At 33.4% G+C, this 15,500-nt stretch overlaps 1 protein-coding gene across 4 annotated transcripts in view; it reads left to right on the forward strand.

The window, feature by feature from the left end:
- DIAPH3 (diaphanous related formin 3) overlaps positions 1-15,500 on the forward strand; it is a 234,604-nt gene that overhangs the window by 147,869 nt on the left and 71,235 nt on the right. For all 4 annotated transcript variants that reach the window (XM_010728753.3, XM_010728755.3, XM_031557836.1 and 1 more), the window contains 2 exons: positions 6,832-6,996; positions 13,170-13,305. In XM_010728753.3, the coding sequence (XP_010727055.1) occupies positions 6,832-6,996; positions 13,170-13,305 (301 nt within the window). The remainder of the gene's footprint in view (positions 1-6,831; positions 6,997-13,169; positions 13,306-15,500) is intronic.

Below are 15,500 nucleotides of genomic sequence, written 5' to 3' on the forward strand. Positions count from 1 at the left end.
ATTAGGCGTTTCTGGAACTTGATGGCAGAAAGTTAGTGGAATACTTTCATAGAAGATTATAAATTGCATTTGAGACAGAATAGGTCACAGCTGTAAAACAATAGTGTAAGAAGTTAAAATATGATATTCAGATGGTAAATGGGTGGACCTTGTCAGTAAATGCCATAACTTTTCTCAGAGTTAAAATTCAATCCGCATATATGAAGACTATTAGAGCAATTTACTGAGCTCTTAGAAAGGATACTGATCATCTTAGGAAAGGAAGAAATGTCCTTTTCAAGCATTTCAGAAGCAGTACTTCAGCAGTACTGCTGAAGATTTAGATTATCCTTGTGTGCCACAAAGATAAGCCATAACCAAAAAGTTAAATTAGTTGTTTGCAAGGGTTGTCTCTGGAGAGATCTTTGATTGAACCAACTGTGCAATATTTTGTATGAAGGGATGATCTCAGCTGAAGTTTTTAGGAGTTTCATTAAAATAAAATAATAAATTAAATAGCAATAAATCCCCAGACTTGAAAAGATTTAAAAATAAACTCAAGTATGTACCCCTTGGATGACATATTCTTACCTGAACTAAGGTAGTGCTAGACACCAGAGAAATTGGAGCTGAAAAGATATTTTCTTTTAAGATGGCTGCATGGAGAAACTGAGCTGTGTAGTTGTAAGTCTGCTTTCTGTGCCAAGAAAAACTGATCTAGACTAAATAAAAAGAACAATCATATATATGGGCTCAGTCTATATTCATATCTATATGTGTATGTATATATGGGTGTATATACATATGCAAGATACAGTATTAAGTGAGAGGGACGTTGTGGTGTTTTTTGTTTGTTTGTTTGTTTGTTTTGTCTTTTTAAGCAGAAACCATTTCTTGCAGAACACAGATTACACCAAGACATTCAGTAGAGCATAACTGAATATCCATGCATCTTTCAACAAGATGGGTTAACGAAGTCTTCCAAGGAAACAGATTTTTTAAGGGAATAGTAGAATGACTACTTATTCTGAAATAATATCTAGTTAAAAAATAAAATTGAGAAACTCATGCCAAAAAGCAGATACTAGTAGATACTAACAGAAAGGCAAGTGCATTTCAGTGACTATGAAATAATACATCTAGCAGAAGAATGTTATGAGTTTTTGAGAACAACTGTAGTTAAAAACAATCAGAAAGCATAAATAAGTTGCTGTAAAAATCAGTAATAGTCTTACATCTTGAGTACTTCTATCACCACAGCTCCAAAAGTATATTGTACACCTACTGATGTGGTAGAGAATGGTGACAACAATGATCAATAGAAAGTAATAATTTCAGCAAGAAGGATGTTTAAATAGATTAGGACTCTGAAGCTGGAAAATTAAATGAGAATTAGTAAAAAGATACTTGTAAACTTATCTATCATGGAACAGGAAAGTTAGGAAGGTGCTCATTATTTCTTGTAAATAATTAGGAATAAAATCCTACTTCAGAGATGATAATATACTAACAGAAATGTTTACTCATGCAGAACACAAACTGCAGCATTTGCTTTCAAGATGTTGTAGAGGTTGACAACATAGATGAATTTCCTTTAAGGCTTAGATAGTCAGCTAAAGAAACTATGTCTGGAGCTTAAATACCTTAGTCCAGAGGTAGCTTTAGCTCATAAAAATCAGTAACTGCAGGTTTGTAGAAGCTAAATACTGCATAAGTTGACTTATCGTGCTACACTTTTTCTATTTCATTCTTGTGTTCTCCAATCATTGGGTATTGACTGCTGTCAGAAACAGGTGAGATGAATATTTTATCATAGTCAGAATAAATCAGTGCAAGTAAAAGCAGCTGCGCTATGTATTTTGTTATGTTAGGCTATTCAAACAGTATTTTGAACAGAAAATATTATAAACAGGAATAGATTGCCTTACCTACTACCTCTCCCAGTACAGAGGCAATAATTTCAGAATGGTTAAGTTGCATTCCGTTTCTAGTAATTTCTGTGAACACACTAATTAGGAAGCTCACTTTTGGAAAAGCAGGAGCTTCAATAAATTACGAAGCAAAAAAGGTTTGATGTAAAGGTTAGATAATTCTGCACAGCATGATGAAGCCTGGACGTGTCTTAACTTTTATTCCTATGACAAGGAAAGCCGAATGATGCTGAAGTCTTGAAAGGCATGCAGCTCATAAAGAGAAACCAGTAGGAAATCTGAAAAAGGAAGGATGGTGCTTTGTTGGAAATAATTTTTCATCTTGAGTACAATTAGGCTTCATGGACAAGCAGGCTATTACATCCTGTCACAAAATATCACAACCCAAAGGTCCCTAATGAACTGATTAGCATTCTTGTTTCTTCAGGAAGTCAGATATATGCACAGTTGGTGCACCCTTTTATTGACAAAGTCTATAATTATGAATATTTCTCTTATATATTAAATTGTGTTAGTTTGTCAGTCATCTTATGTATACTAGCTGAACAGAAATTATAGTCATTATTGTAGTTCATTTGTTTGCTTTAATTAGGACAGTCAAGGAATATTGAATTGATATTGATTTATAGTATTAAATTCACTCAGTGTAATGTTCAAGAAAAAGCACAGTGAACAAAATGCATTTGTATGTTCCAAATGAAAATTTAGTGGGTTTATGAAGAGAATTTAAATTACATGTTGAAAGCTTAATTAAGTAGTTAATCAACATCTTCTGTATCAGTCCAGCTCACATCTAATGATTTTCTAAGGAGCAGTTGAGAAACTCTTGGCAAATTTTATCCTGTTTAACCATTGAATGTATTTATAAAAGTGATTTTCACATGTGTTTATGGAACTAATACTTGAGAGATAGTAAGTTGGTTGAAACCTTTCAGCTAGGAATACAGTCCTTTCTTTTTGATCAATTCTGTTTCTTTTTCCTTGTTTAAATGAATTTGTTTAGCGAAGGAAAGAATTGAACTTAGCCTGATTCAAGTGAGGTATAAGAAACCCAGTTCAGTACATGTTGCCTCTAAACTATTGGTTATCCAACCAGCCATATAGTTGGAAATTTCTCCTGTACAGTGTGAACAAGTAAGACATCCTAGGATCCTAAGGGATTTGCAAGATTACAAGACCAGAGCTTGTCAGGTGAAAAAGAACTGCATGTCATTCTTTCAGAAAGGATCAAGACGTTGACTATGTGGGCATGTAATTAATAGGGTTTGGGCAAGCAATTTAAATTTAACTTTAATTGTGTAATTCTTTTATATGTTTTCTATCTGGTCTGGACCTCAGATTCATTAACACTGGTTTTGTTCATAGATACAAGGGATATACACACTGTGATACAAATGTATGTCAATTTTTTTTTTTCAGTATTATGTTTAATATAGAGGTAAGATTGCATGAGTAAGTCAAGGAAAAGGAATTATTAGACAAATACTCTTCAGAAGATACTAATTTATAAGTCTAAACATTAGTGTGTCTTTTTTGAACTACTATATTCAGAGAGGAAATTTTACCGTTGATCCTTGCTGTAAATATAAAATGAAGTCTCTTTGACATGTATTTTTCAGGTAATTGCAACTATTTCCCCAAGAGCTTCGTGTGGGAAATCCTCACTGGAGCCCTGCATAATTTGTACCCTCTGGCCTTAAAAAAAATTAAAAATTAAAAAAAAATTGTTCATTGAAATCCTGGTTTGAAGTGACCTCAATTTATTTATACCAGTCTTTGAAAAATTTGCTGTGTTTTTACAGAGACTATTGCTGGCTTATATAATGACAGTCTCAGTTACATTTTGAAGATTCTGTTGAAATACATACAGCATCTGTGCACCTATTAATCTTTTGTACTTATGCAGGATCATATTCCTTTTTGGATTGCCTATGTTTAATACATGGGTTAGTTTGTCAAAAAGTCACATGCAATGAATATAAGGTCTTTCTGAGAAAATGTTTGGAGTACTAACATAATTTGTTATCTACCGTAGAGTAACAGCTGGTTTTACATGTCTTGATACACTCCACTATATTAGTATTTTACATAGCACAATATATTAAAATCAATACACTTTTAAGACAAGCAGTCCACTATGAAGAAACCTGCCATGAATATGCAAGACCAAATATATAATATATGGAAATTCCACCACAGATATTACTCATTTCAGCCCCGCATTGCTTTTCTGTTCCAATAATGAGTAGAATGATGATCTGTAGTCCCATGAGTTCAAAAAGGCTGTCCATGAAGTGAAGCCATTTCAGAAAAAGTTAACAAATAACTAACTTCTTGATTTGCTTTTCCTCCCACCTGTGTTGCAGCTTTGCTGTACTTCTGTCTTCATTCATCCAAAGCCAATGAATCGTGTAGCTGATAATGCATATATATCAACCTGTTCATAATAATTACAGTTGGGATTGCCATGCTCAGTAGTATTCCCTGTTGCCTCCAGTTTAGCTAGTACTGGCTAACAAAAGCTGTGTTTAAGGAAAAAAGGAAGAGGACTTATTAAAAATACCTAAATTGAAGCGCAGTCTCAGTAGAATGCCAAGAGCTTAGGGTATCCCAGAGCATACCAGACAGAAAATAAAAATCTCAGAATTCTCTGTCTGGGAATGAAATACTGCATAGTAGCACATCTTTCCAGAATGCTGCATTTTGAGTTTAAAATTTTGCACCATGTATTTGAGGGGAGTCAGTTCCAACAGTTTAATATAAGCATTATGTAGACACTATTAGCATAGTTGTAACTGTACTTACATCTTGTAGAATATCACAGATCTTTCTTCTCAAAAATTTTCTTTGTAGTGTATACTGGCTTATCATTCATTTACAACATTAACTATACATTTTATTTATATTTTTAGCTTTTGTTAGATTTTTTTCCTTCCTAGAACACTGAAGAAAGTTACTGGCAGGTTTGATAAAAGGCATTTATACCTGTTGTAAAAAAAAAAACAACACAATTTACCTGGTTTTCCTTTAGCATTCCAAGCTATGGAAATAAACAAGCTCAAAAATGCAATAGATAGTTATTTCTAAGTTCTGTTGATGATCTAAGATTTATATATAAGTATAGTGTGAAAAATAATCAAGATGCAAAAACATTTTCCTTGGTTTAACATTAATTTTTGTTTCCTACTATGGCAAGTTTTTTCTCTTTTTTGAACTGCTGACATTTCTTTATGTGGTCCTAATGTGTACTTGTGCCATGCTTTGTTATTCATAATTTTTTTTCTTTATTTAATATTTGGGCAGTTGTTGCATACTGATCTCTCATCCACTTTCCTTTCTATCCCACCAGTAACATTTGTGCATGTTGGGGAATAAGTAAAAGAATGTTTTAAAACTAACTATAACAAACTATAAAGACATCTTATAGTGAAGATCAAATGGGATGTGGTCTCTAAGCTAAACAAGTACATGGTATAAAATTTGAAGAGTAAAAATAGTCACCCAGTAGTGAGTTGTTCCTATCAATTTGAAATAGTAGAGTGTACAAAAATTCTATTTCTTAGTTTTTAATTCACCTAATTAAAAATCCCATTCTTCATAAAAATAAAATAGTAAATAGTGTATGTATTTGTGATATAAAATAAACAGTTAATTGTCTTTTATAGTAATTGCGGTGGGCAGTGGAAGAAAAGGTGAAGTTGTAATTTTTTGTCTTTTACATTCTTTTCAGGAGCATGAAGAGAACAGAACATAAATATTTGTTTAGTTGCCTTTCCATTTAAGTAAATACTGTATGAAATTGTCCCACAGACCAACGTGCAGTGTTTCTTCTTTGAGCTTTACAAAATCATGAATAAACAGTTATTTTTTATTTCAGTTCATTTACTATGCAGTATTTTGGTGCTCCTTATAAGTTGTCAATCTTTTTTAGGAATAGTTCTGTTGTTTTCACCTCTAATTTAATTAAATTGTATTTGCATTGTAAACAGCCTTAGAAAGCATAAATATCTGATGCAGCCACTAGAAATAAAAATGGAACCAATACTGTTGCTATATTAACATTCTAGAGAGCTATTAGGATGAGAGTTTTTTCTTTTGTATTTATTATTTTTGATACTGTTGCTTACTGACATTTCTATTTTTACTGTATTTGAAGTAGTATTTCTTGATATGTTGAAGTATTCTGGTTAGTTATTGATATCTAAATTCCACTTTGTTTTTATGTATGTAGCAGAATGGCGTGCATTTCAGTGAAGTTGGCTACTAGTTCTAAATCAAATTACATAATTTATATATATATTTTAATGAGTATATTTTAGAAATATATTCTAAGTCTCTAATTTACTTAAACTAAATTACATGTTTGACCTTAAAGATAATTGTGAATATGTTCTTAAATGAAAATCCCTATTAGTTTTTGGAGAAGGAGAGATAGAATGCATTTGAGTTGCTCCCACCAACAGTTCTGGAAACTGTGCTATTAGATTGAGTCAAAAGTATTATTGGCTGGCTGGTAGGTTTTTCTGGCAGATTTATTTGGGAGATTTTTGAAGAAAGTATTGTATACCTGAACATTTAGTTTCAATGAGACAGTGATATAAAAACAGAAAAAAATAAAAAAAATAAACAAACACTGAACTGCTTCGTTTCCATTCCATTAATTCCATAATAAATTGCATGTCCTTAGAATAATCTTTAAATTAAAAGAGGCTGAGAAAATTTGATGACAACATCTTGATTTATCTAAAGTACTAATATACACAGAAAATATTTGGAAGTGTATATGACACGGAAGGAATTACCTTGACACTTCATTTATTGGAAATGAAAAATGTGTATGAATTACAGATCTATGCTAAGTTAAAAACTGTGGATTTGAATGGATTAACTGAGTACTCTTGCAGCCTTAACAGCAGCATACAGCTTTCTAGTTCATGCCAAGGAAGATTTTCAGAAACTTTCACGGATGCATGAGAACATGGAAAAACTGTATCAGAACGTGATGGGGTATTTTGCAATCGATCTGAAGAAAGTTTCAGTGGAGGAGTTTTTAACCGACTTAAACAACTTCAGGATGATGTTCATGGTATGGTCTGTTTATTTATTCCCTAACATTTCTTAAAAATTACTTTTGTAATCTTTAAATTCTTGAACAAAATAAAATAATTTTCTTCTGCCTCAAACAGCATCAAAACAGAAACTTTTTTTGTTCATCCTAAATTCTACTAAATTATGATAATTAGGTTTTGAGTTATTGTTTTTGGATTATTTATTTTTTAAAGAAATGGAAATTCTTTATAATGGTGAATGTAATTTAAAACTGAACATCTTATGTTTATTTATAACCTGAATAGGAAAAATATGAAACTCCACTTTTCTTAAACTTGCTTTTTCTTTTTAAAGGATGCTTGTTATTTATTTAAAAATAAAAAATAGCTGTCATTCTATGTATTCTTTTCCCATACAAAATCCAAATCCAAAACTTTATTTTATTTAATGATAATGTTCTCTGAGAGGTTTTTTTTTGTGCATTTTTAGATCTTTCTTATCTCGCCTTTTAAAGAGATGATCTTTTGGGGAGAAGCAGCAAAGAATATTTTATAGTGTTTAATGTCTTTATTATTTGTGAGAAACAGCCATTAGACTGATGCAGGTTATTTTTAGATAGCTTTTCATGTATAAAGCTCAGTACATTGTCAAAAGCATAATTCAAACTCACTTTCAGTTAGTAGATCTTTGCGTTAGAGTTATATAAAATAGTTATAGATTGAAGCTAGTTCAATATTTCTTATATCACAGGCCATCATCCTGTGACCGTTATATATAAACATATATACAAACTTTCACAAATAGTACAATAATAGCTCAGCATAAAAGTTTAAAGTTTTTTGGAAATCTAAATTTTTCTTTAGATATTTTTTTGAGTCCCAAAATATTTTCATTATGTTTACATATACTAATAATAAGCATTATTTAATTTTAATGTGGTGTTTTTATTATTCTTTGTTCTACCAAAATATGATTTAAGAGTTTTAACAGGTGTTCCTTCTTAAAAGTGAAGTAGAAATTTCTCACCATAGTATTTCTTTAAACATTTGGAGCTCACTATATATGGCTACAAACAATTGTCTTGGCAAATTTCAGGATAATAAGCTGTTCTCCAAAAGATATTGCAAGTTCTTTTATCATTGCCAGTAAACTTCTTCTGAAAGAAGAATGATTAATTTGATGATACACTTCAGAATACATAAACAAGACTGGCATAACCCTCAATTTCAAATACCAAAGCAAATTTAGGAAAGTCTGAAATACTTTTTTATAGCTCCTGTTTAGGATTAGTGAGGATCACTGTCTTGGTTATTTATAATTATGCTCAGATTGATAAGGTTGTGGGGGCCAGGGAGAGTTTGTTGTTTTTCTGTGGTTTTTGTGGTTATTGTTTCTTTTGTTACAAGTGATAGCAGTGAAGACACTGTCTCACGATGTGCCAGGGAATGTTTAGATTGGGTACTAGGAAGAATTTCTTCTTGGAGACGGTAATCGAGCTTTGGAATGAGTTGTGATGAGAAATGGTGGAGCCCGCAGCCCTGGAGGTATTTAAGAGATGTGTAGACATGTCACTAAGAGACATTATTTAGTGATGGGATTTGGTAGGTTAGGTTGATTGTTGAACTTCATGGTCTTGAAGGTCTTTTCCAAATGATTCGGTGATTTTGTATGCCTGACTTCTCAAACACACATACCAGTTATATTTTCCAAACTGTTCCTAATTTGAAACCCAGGAAACTGATTTCAAAAATTCTAAATGTTATGAGATAGTTATATTAATTTAATTATAAAATTATAATTTTTAACCCACATATTCTATTTAAATGCTGTGGAATAAGAATTCTAAGTGCTTAGCTTCATCTTAACTGGAGATACAAAGTAGTGGTTGTCCTTTATCTTAATTTCCCCATAGTTGCTTTCTGTGTCCATAGAACTAGCACAGATACTAAGAACCTGCTTCACAGCTGTGTTATAAAGATAGATTCATTAATGCTTTGAAACAGTTAGTTGTTATTGATGAGCATGATAGAAGAAACCTTGAGGAAAATTAATAATTCTGTCTTGCAGAGCACAATTTGAAGGCTATATGAAGAAGTTGTGTAGATAAGGCATGAAACCACTTATCATTCAATGACACTAAACAAAATATTGAGTAGTTGCTTGGGTTTTGGTCTATTTGGAAAAGATTTTTGGGATACCTAGTGTGAGACACCTCAGGCCTAATTTTCAGAATTGTTTAGAATTGGTTTTGATTACTGACAGAAGTGAAAAGTGTTTGGAAAACGTAGCTCAAAAGATGTTTAAACTTAGTGCTACACCATTATTGGATTCTTAAATAGTCTAAAACAAAAATACAGCTTTAGTCATTACTACACATGGGAAGATTAAGTTATGTAATCTCTATTGTTGAGCAAAGCTGACAATTTAAATACACTTCTGTTCACTTAGGATATTTTTGTATTTTTCAGTTAATGAAAACTAAGCAGTTTAAAATCTGGAGCCATAGTTTTCAAGTTAATAGCTAATACTGGAATGCACTTTATACCTCAGTGTTATCTGTTAGCTGTAGCAACTAACATTAGCACTCTGTGACTACCAAATCTAACGCACATTTTGTTGGCTGAATCCAAAATATGGGTGAAGCGCCTTACCTTCAGTGCTGTAATGCCTGCAGATAAGTTCCCAGTACACTTACTACAGCATCTTATTTATCTGAAATGTCTGTTCACCTGTGCTTTCATACAGCTGGATGTACTGCTAGTAGGCTCACTCCTTCCCTTGAGAAAAAAAGCTTTTTGAAATAACGTGAAGCAATTGTGGTATTTTTCCTTCTTATTTTTCTCTAATAGTTAGAATTTTCCTGCAGTAGTGTGTGTAGGAGAAAGCAAAATATTTTTTGAATCAGCAACTTCTAAGTGCAACACAGCATACTAATCAGAACTACAGAAACCCCTTGCTCCTATTGCTACTAGATTGCTTTGCAGCAGAAATGACAGAAAGGTTTGAATCACTGCTATAGTAAAAGCATACACATGGAAGAAGACATTAACGTTTGCTTGCTAGACTCTAGAGCATTTATCTTCTGTATTATACAAATACTTAAAAATCACAAATGATCCAGGAAAGCACAACAGAGAACCCAAGAATACCTCCATCCCAGAAACTGTAAGCCTTGGCATGTTATGCAAAATAAATTTACTTCTGTAGCCCTTCTGAACAATATCTTTGCATACTATGTTGGTATATAGTAGATGTGGTTAGACTGTGTGTAGTATTTTAGGCTTTTTGAGCAATCTAATATTAAGACATTTAGTTTTTGAAATGCAAATGGCATGAGACATAAAACATTTAGGGTAGGATTTGATTACAGGAGATAGACTTCTAAACGTATGCATCTGCATCTTGCTTTATCTGATGGCATGTATTCAGTTTTTGTTTAGTTGTTGCTTTCAAAGGAGCTCTGTCAGCAGAAGTACCTATGTCTTGGAGTGGTGTCTCAAATGGTGTTTGAGGCATCATCAGTCTGAAATTCTAAGTTATGTCACAGGAAGGCTGAAAGCAGGATGTGATGCTCCAGAGCAACCAGAGTGTTCTGGATATGAAAGTGTGAGCTACTAAATTAAGTTCCATCGATCATTTTAATTAGAAAGGAATAAATATCTAAATTTGCATGGTTACAAGCTGAGACTGAGTTCTACTGATACTATTTTGGGGAAAAAATGTTGATGTGGAGTAGAATTTTCTTTGATTGTTCCGTTAGGCAACTACGTAATTCCTTTCAATACTGTACTTGTGCTCAAGTCCCTTTAGAGTTTTGCTGTCTATTTTATTGAGTGCTCAGTCTGAAAATCTGCAAATAATTTGTTAAAATTAATTCAATCTAGAACTTTAGCATTCTTTAGTAGGTTTCTCCCCACCACCCCATCAAGAAAATTGACAGAGGTGACCCTAGGGAAGATACTGGGGAAGTAAAGTTTTGCTGTATTTAAAAAAATCCTTTCATTTCACAGTAATTTTTCATGATTGAAAGCTTTCAAATTTCAGTTTTCAAGGAGGAGCATTTCCTTATAAAATCCATGTATGTTTTTTCATTATAAGAGAATAACAGAATGGCCTGGGTTGGAAGGGAACCACAAGGATCATGAATTTCCAACTCCTCCTTCCCACCCCTGCCACATGCAGGGCCATCAACCTCCCCATTTAATACTAGACCAGACTGCCCAGGGCCCCATCCAATCTGGCCTTGAACACCCCCAGGGATGGAGCATCCACAATCTTTCTGGGCAGCCTGTTCCAGCACCCCACCACTCTCGTAATAAAGAACTTCAGCCTGACATCCAACCTAAATCTTCTCTCCAATTTAAAACCATTTCCCCTTGTTCTGCTGTTATTTACCCTTTCAAAGAGTTGACTCCCCTCCTATTCTTATAGTCTCTCTTTATATAATGAAAGGCTATAATTAGGTCACCCCGCAGCCTTCTTTTCTCCAGGCTGAACAAGCCCAGCTCCCTCAGCCTGTCTTCGTAGGGGAGGTGCTCCAGTCCCCTGATCATCTTTGTGGCTCTCCTCTGGACCCTCTCCAACAGCTCTCTGTTTTTCTTGTACTGGGGGCTCCAGACCTGGACACAGTACTTCAGATGGGGCCTCACAAGAGCAGAGTAGAGAGGGACAATGACCTCCCTGTCCGTGCTGGCCACCCCTCTTCTGATGGAGCCCTGGATACCATTTGCTTTCCGAGCTGCAAGAGCACACTGCTGGCTCACGTTAAGCTTTTTATCCATCAGGACCCCCAGGTCCTTCTCTGCAGGACTGCTCTTAAGGACCGCTCCTTCCAGTCTGTATAAATGCCTGGGATTCCTCTGACCAAAGTGCAAAACCTTGCACTTTGCTGTGTGGAGCCTCATTAGATTCACCCAGGCCGTCATGTCTGAAAAGTCTTATCTTTCAGCACTGTTTATTGCATTGATGTTACAAACAGTGCCTGTGCAAATATTGCTACAATCCATATTTATTTATGCTTTATTGGATAACAGAATCATAGAATCATGTAATGGCCTGAATTGAAAAGGACCTCAAAGATCATCTAGTTTCAACCCCCTGCTATGGGTAGGGTCACTGACCATTAGACCAGGCTGTCCTGGGACAGAAGAGGGAATTTTTCAGTCCATTCTTACATTTTCTCAATTTGCAGGCTAGAGATTTTTCTTCTAAAAACAAGATCAAACAATAACTATCATTGCAAACATGCCAACTTTGCATAAGAACTTAAGAAAATTTTAAATATTTTGTAGGAAGTGACAACTTTGATCTGTTGTGAAAGATAGGATGTTGTATGTAATTGCAGTATGAAAAGAGAAAATTTATGCAATGAAGAATAATATGCTAAGTCAGTTTTTCTTGTAAGACCTTCTTTAAAAATTACATTAAGAATCCTCCCTATATGAAACAACTTTAACACATACAGAAATTAAGGAAAATTTTGAGCATATGTATTGGCACATGTATTGCAGCTGCAATGCACTTTACATTTGCTGTAACCCACATAGCTATGTACCAGTATACACAGCTGATATTAAAATAATGAAGTTTATTTTAAAAGCACTTTTTAAAAATATTATTGAAGTTGATGTTTTTTGGTTAGTGTCTAGATATGCAAAAGAATGATTTTAAAACTCTGAAACTCTGTGTTCTATTTTGGCTTCGTTGGAAGATTTGGCATACTTATTTATGATTCAAAATAAGGGACGTAGTAGGAATATTAACCAGAAAAATAGAATTTATAAACTCAGTGAACTAATGCTTATGTAGGTAACAATAAGAAAAATGAACTAATAAGTCACCAAAGCAATTTTGTTTCCTTGGTCTTAGTAGTGTTATGAGGAAGAATAGATCTTGAAATTCCTTTAGAACTACAAGTAAAGAACATAAATTTATAGTTTTCTGAAAACAGGTTGTTTAAATATTTTGACTTCTTCCTTCATTAAAATATATATTTATAAGCTCTAATTCTTGCTGAAATTTATAATCCCATTTGGAGCTGATTAGTGTGCTTTTAATGTATTTATTCTGAATTTTCTTGTTTTTCTGAATAAAACGTACTGTATGTTGAGTGTAAAATATTTGACAAGATTAGTTAGAATATTGAATTTTTAAGTTTTCTTTGTTTTTAAGCTCAACTTTTGCTAAGAGCAACCCTTTTTTTTTGCACAGCAAGCAATAAAGGAGAATATAAGAAGGAGAGAAGCAGAAGAAAAACAGAGACGTGCTAAAATAGCTAAGGAGAAAGCAGAAAAAGAAAAACAAGAGAGGCAACAAAAGAAAAAGCGTTTGTTAGAAATGAAAACAGGTGAGTAATGTAGAAAGGTAAGGTTGGCGTGAAGGTTGGTATACCTTGAATCACAAATAAGTTCAGTTATGCTGAAAACCTGTTATGTTATCTGAGAATAAATATTCTCCAAGTCATAAAGCCATTTTTATTTCTTTTAAATAAGATTACACATTCGTTTTGTTCTTTTAAGAGAATAAGTCTAGTCTGAAGTACTATGGATTCTTCTTTGAATACGTCAGTTTGTTATTCCACCAGGTCCCTATTGAAACACCTTCAAAGTAACCTCATCCATGCATTTTTAAAGTTATTCATTTATTCTGTGTTGTCTTTTGTACCAAGAGTCTACAGACACTGTAAATTCCCTGTTAGTAAAGGAGATCTCTGATGATTCTCTATACTGCTATATTTTATCTTAGATTGAGCTTCTGGAATCCTTCAGAATGATATACGACTTTCAGTGTAAATTATCATGAGCAACTTTCATTTTTTCTGAGCAGATCTTGTTATACAGTTCCCCACTCAATCCTTGGTTCACACCTTTAGAATAAATGATTAGCTGTCTCTTCCACGTTTCACTAATATCCAGAGTAGATGTGTGCCTTGAGGTGTGATACTAAAGTTTTCTATTAAGATAGAAATCAAGAGGCTCTCCTCAAAACAAAGAAATGTAAATTTTTTAGAAGTAAATGTGACACTCTTTTAAAGTTCAAAGAATGTAGTATTGAAGACTTGAAAGAGGGTAGAAATAGTGGCTGTATTCTTGCATGTTTGGAAGTGTTTCAGAAAAGATTAGTTATTCTTCTCTAAGACATGTTGTAAGAATGACTGATGGTGCTTTGGATATACAATTGATAGTCCTTTGGGGAAAACTAAAGTTCTTTGCAGTTTTGTTTTTCCTGTATTTGTGTTGAAACTTTCTGTGAAACAGGTTCCAGTGTTACAGACTTCTGAGTCACATGCCCACATGTGTATATGGGCCTCTGGTAGCTAAACCCACTCCTTCAACTATGTGTCTGTGAACTATACGTATTTGTCGTCCAGAAATCATCTAAGTCATTGATTAAATAGCTACTTTGTCTGTTAGTAGATTGTTTTTGTTTGTTTGTTTTAATAGATCACATAAATGTACAGAAAGATTTCTTTCCTTCGTTAGCAGCTACGTAAGGCCCTCATCAAATGAGAAAAGAGAATGTTGGAGTTACCTGAAACTATAAATGTATTGGATCTGATATTTGCTAAATTGGCCACTGCTGCTGTTGTTTTCTTTTTGTTGTTGTAGTTCTGCAGAGCTCTTTGTAAGGTTTCTTGTGCTTGTCACTTTGAATTGTCATTTTAAAAGTCTATTAGAAAACCCAAATTCTGGCAGTGGAGAGCACTTAAGGTAGATTTATTTGTCAGAAAGTACTGCAACAATGATATGAAAAGTGGAAGCTTTGGGGGAAGAGGAGGTTGTTTATTTTTTTACTTTGGCAGTTTTATTGCAACCATATTTACTAAGAAGAATAGCAAAGACTTAAAAAAAAAAAATTAGTTTTTTTTCTGCTGTTTTCCTACCCACAGCTTGTTCATTGAAAGACCAAGTCTGCTCTTTAAGAATCTGTGAATCAATCAAAAAATGTTTACATCTGATCTGCTGACAAACACTTAACCAGATCCTCCCTCTGTCCATATACGTAAGCACTAATATCTAAGGGTGACAATATGGAGTAACTGATTTTCTGCTACATTTCACTTCTTTATAGGGTTTCTAGATCAGATATTGGATTTGTAGGAACATTATTTCAAATGTTGTGTGAATGAAGCCACTCAAAACTCCTTGATGTCACCATCCCAGAAAACATTTTCTTGCATTTAAGCATATGCATACTTGAGAATTGTCTATATGTACTGACTGATTCTATAAGGCATTTTTTTAACTGAACATATCATAGTGTACTCTGCATCTCTACTTTCAATTTTCAGTAACATCTTGTTTTAACTGCAAATGACATGAAGGTTAAGGATGCCTATGTATCACTGTGCTATATGCCACTTCTGACTTTCTTAACTTTTTCTGTTACACTTTCAAACAGAACTTTATTAGATTGATGCTTATTCTTAGATATTATATTTCATTATCACTTCAAATTATTTTTTACTTTCCATCACTATCAGTACATATTCAAGCAGTCAGTCCTTAATATTTGTACCCTAAATCTTATGTGAGTTAAAAA

Source organism: Meleagris gallopavo, chromosome 1 (assembly GCF_000146605.3).
Source record: "Meleagris gallopavo isolate NT-WF06-2002-E0010 breed Aviagen turkey brand Nicholas breeding stock chromosome 1, Turkey_5.1, whole genome shotgun sequence".
In the NCBI taxonomy this organism is placed as follows: Eukaryota; Metazoa; Chordata; class Aves; order Galliformes; family Phasianidae; genus Meleagris; species Meleagris gallopavo.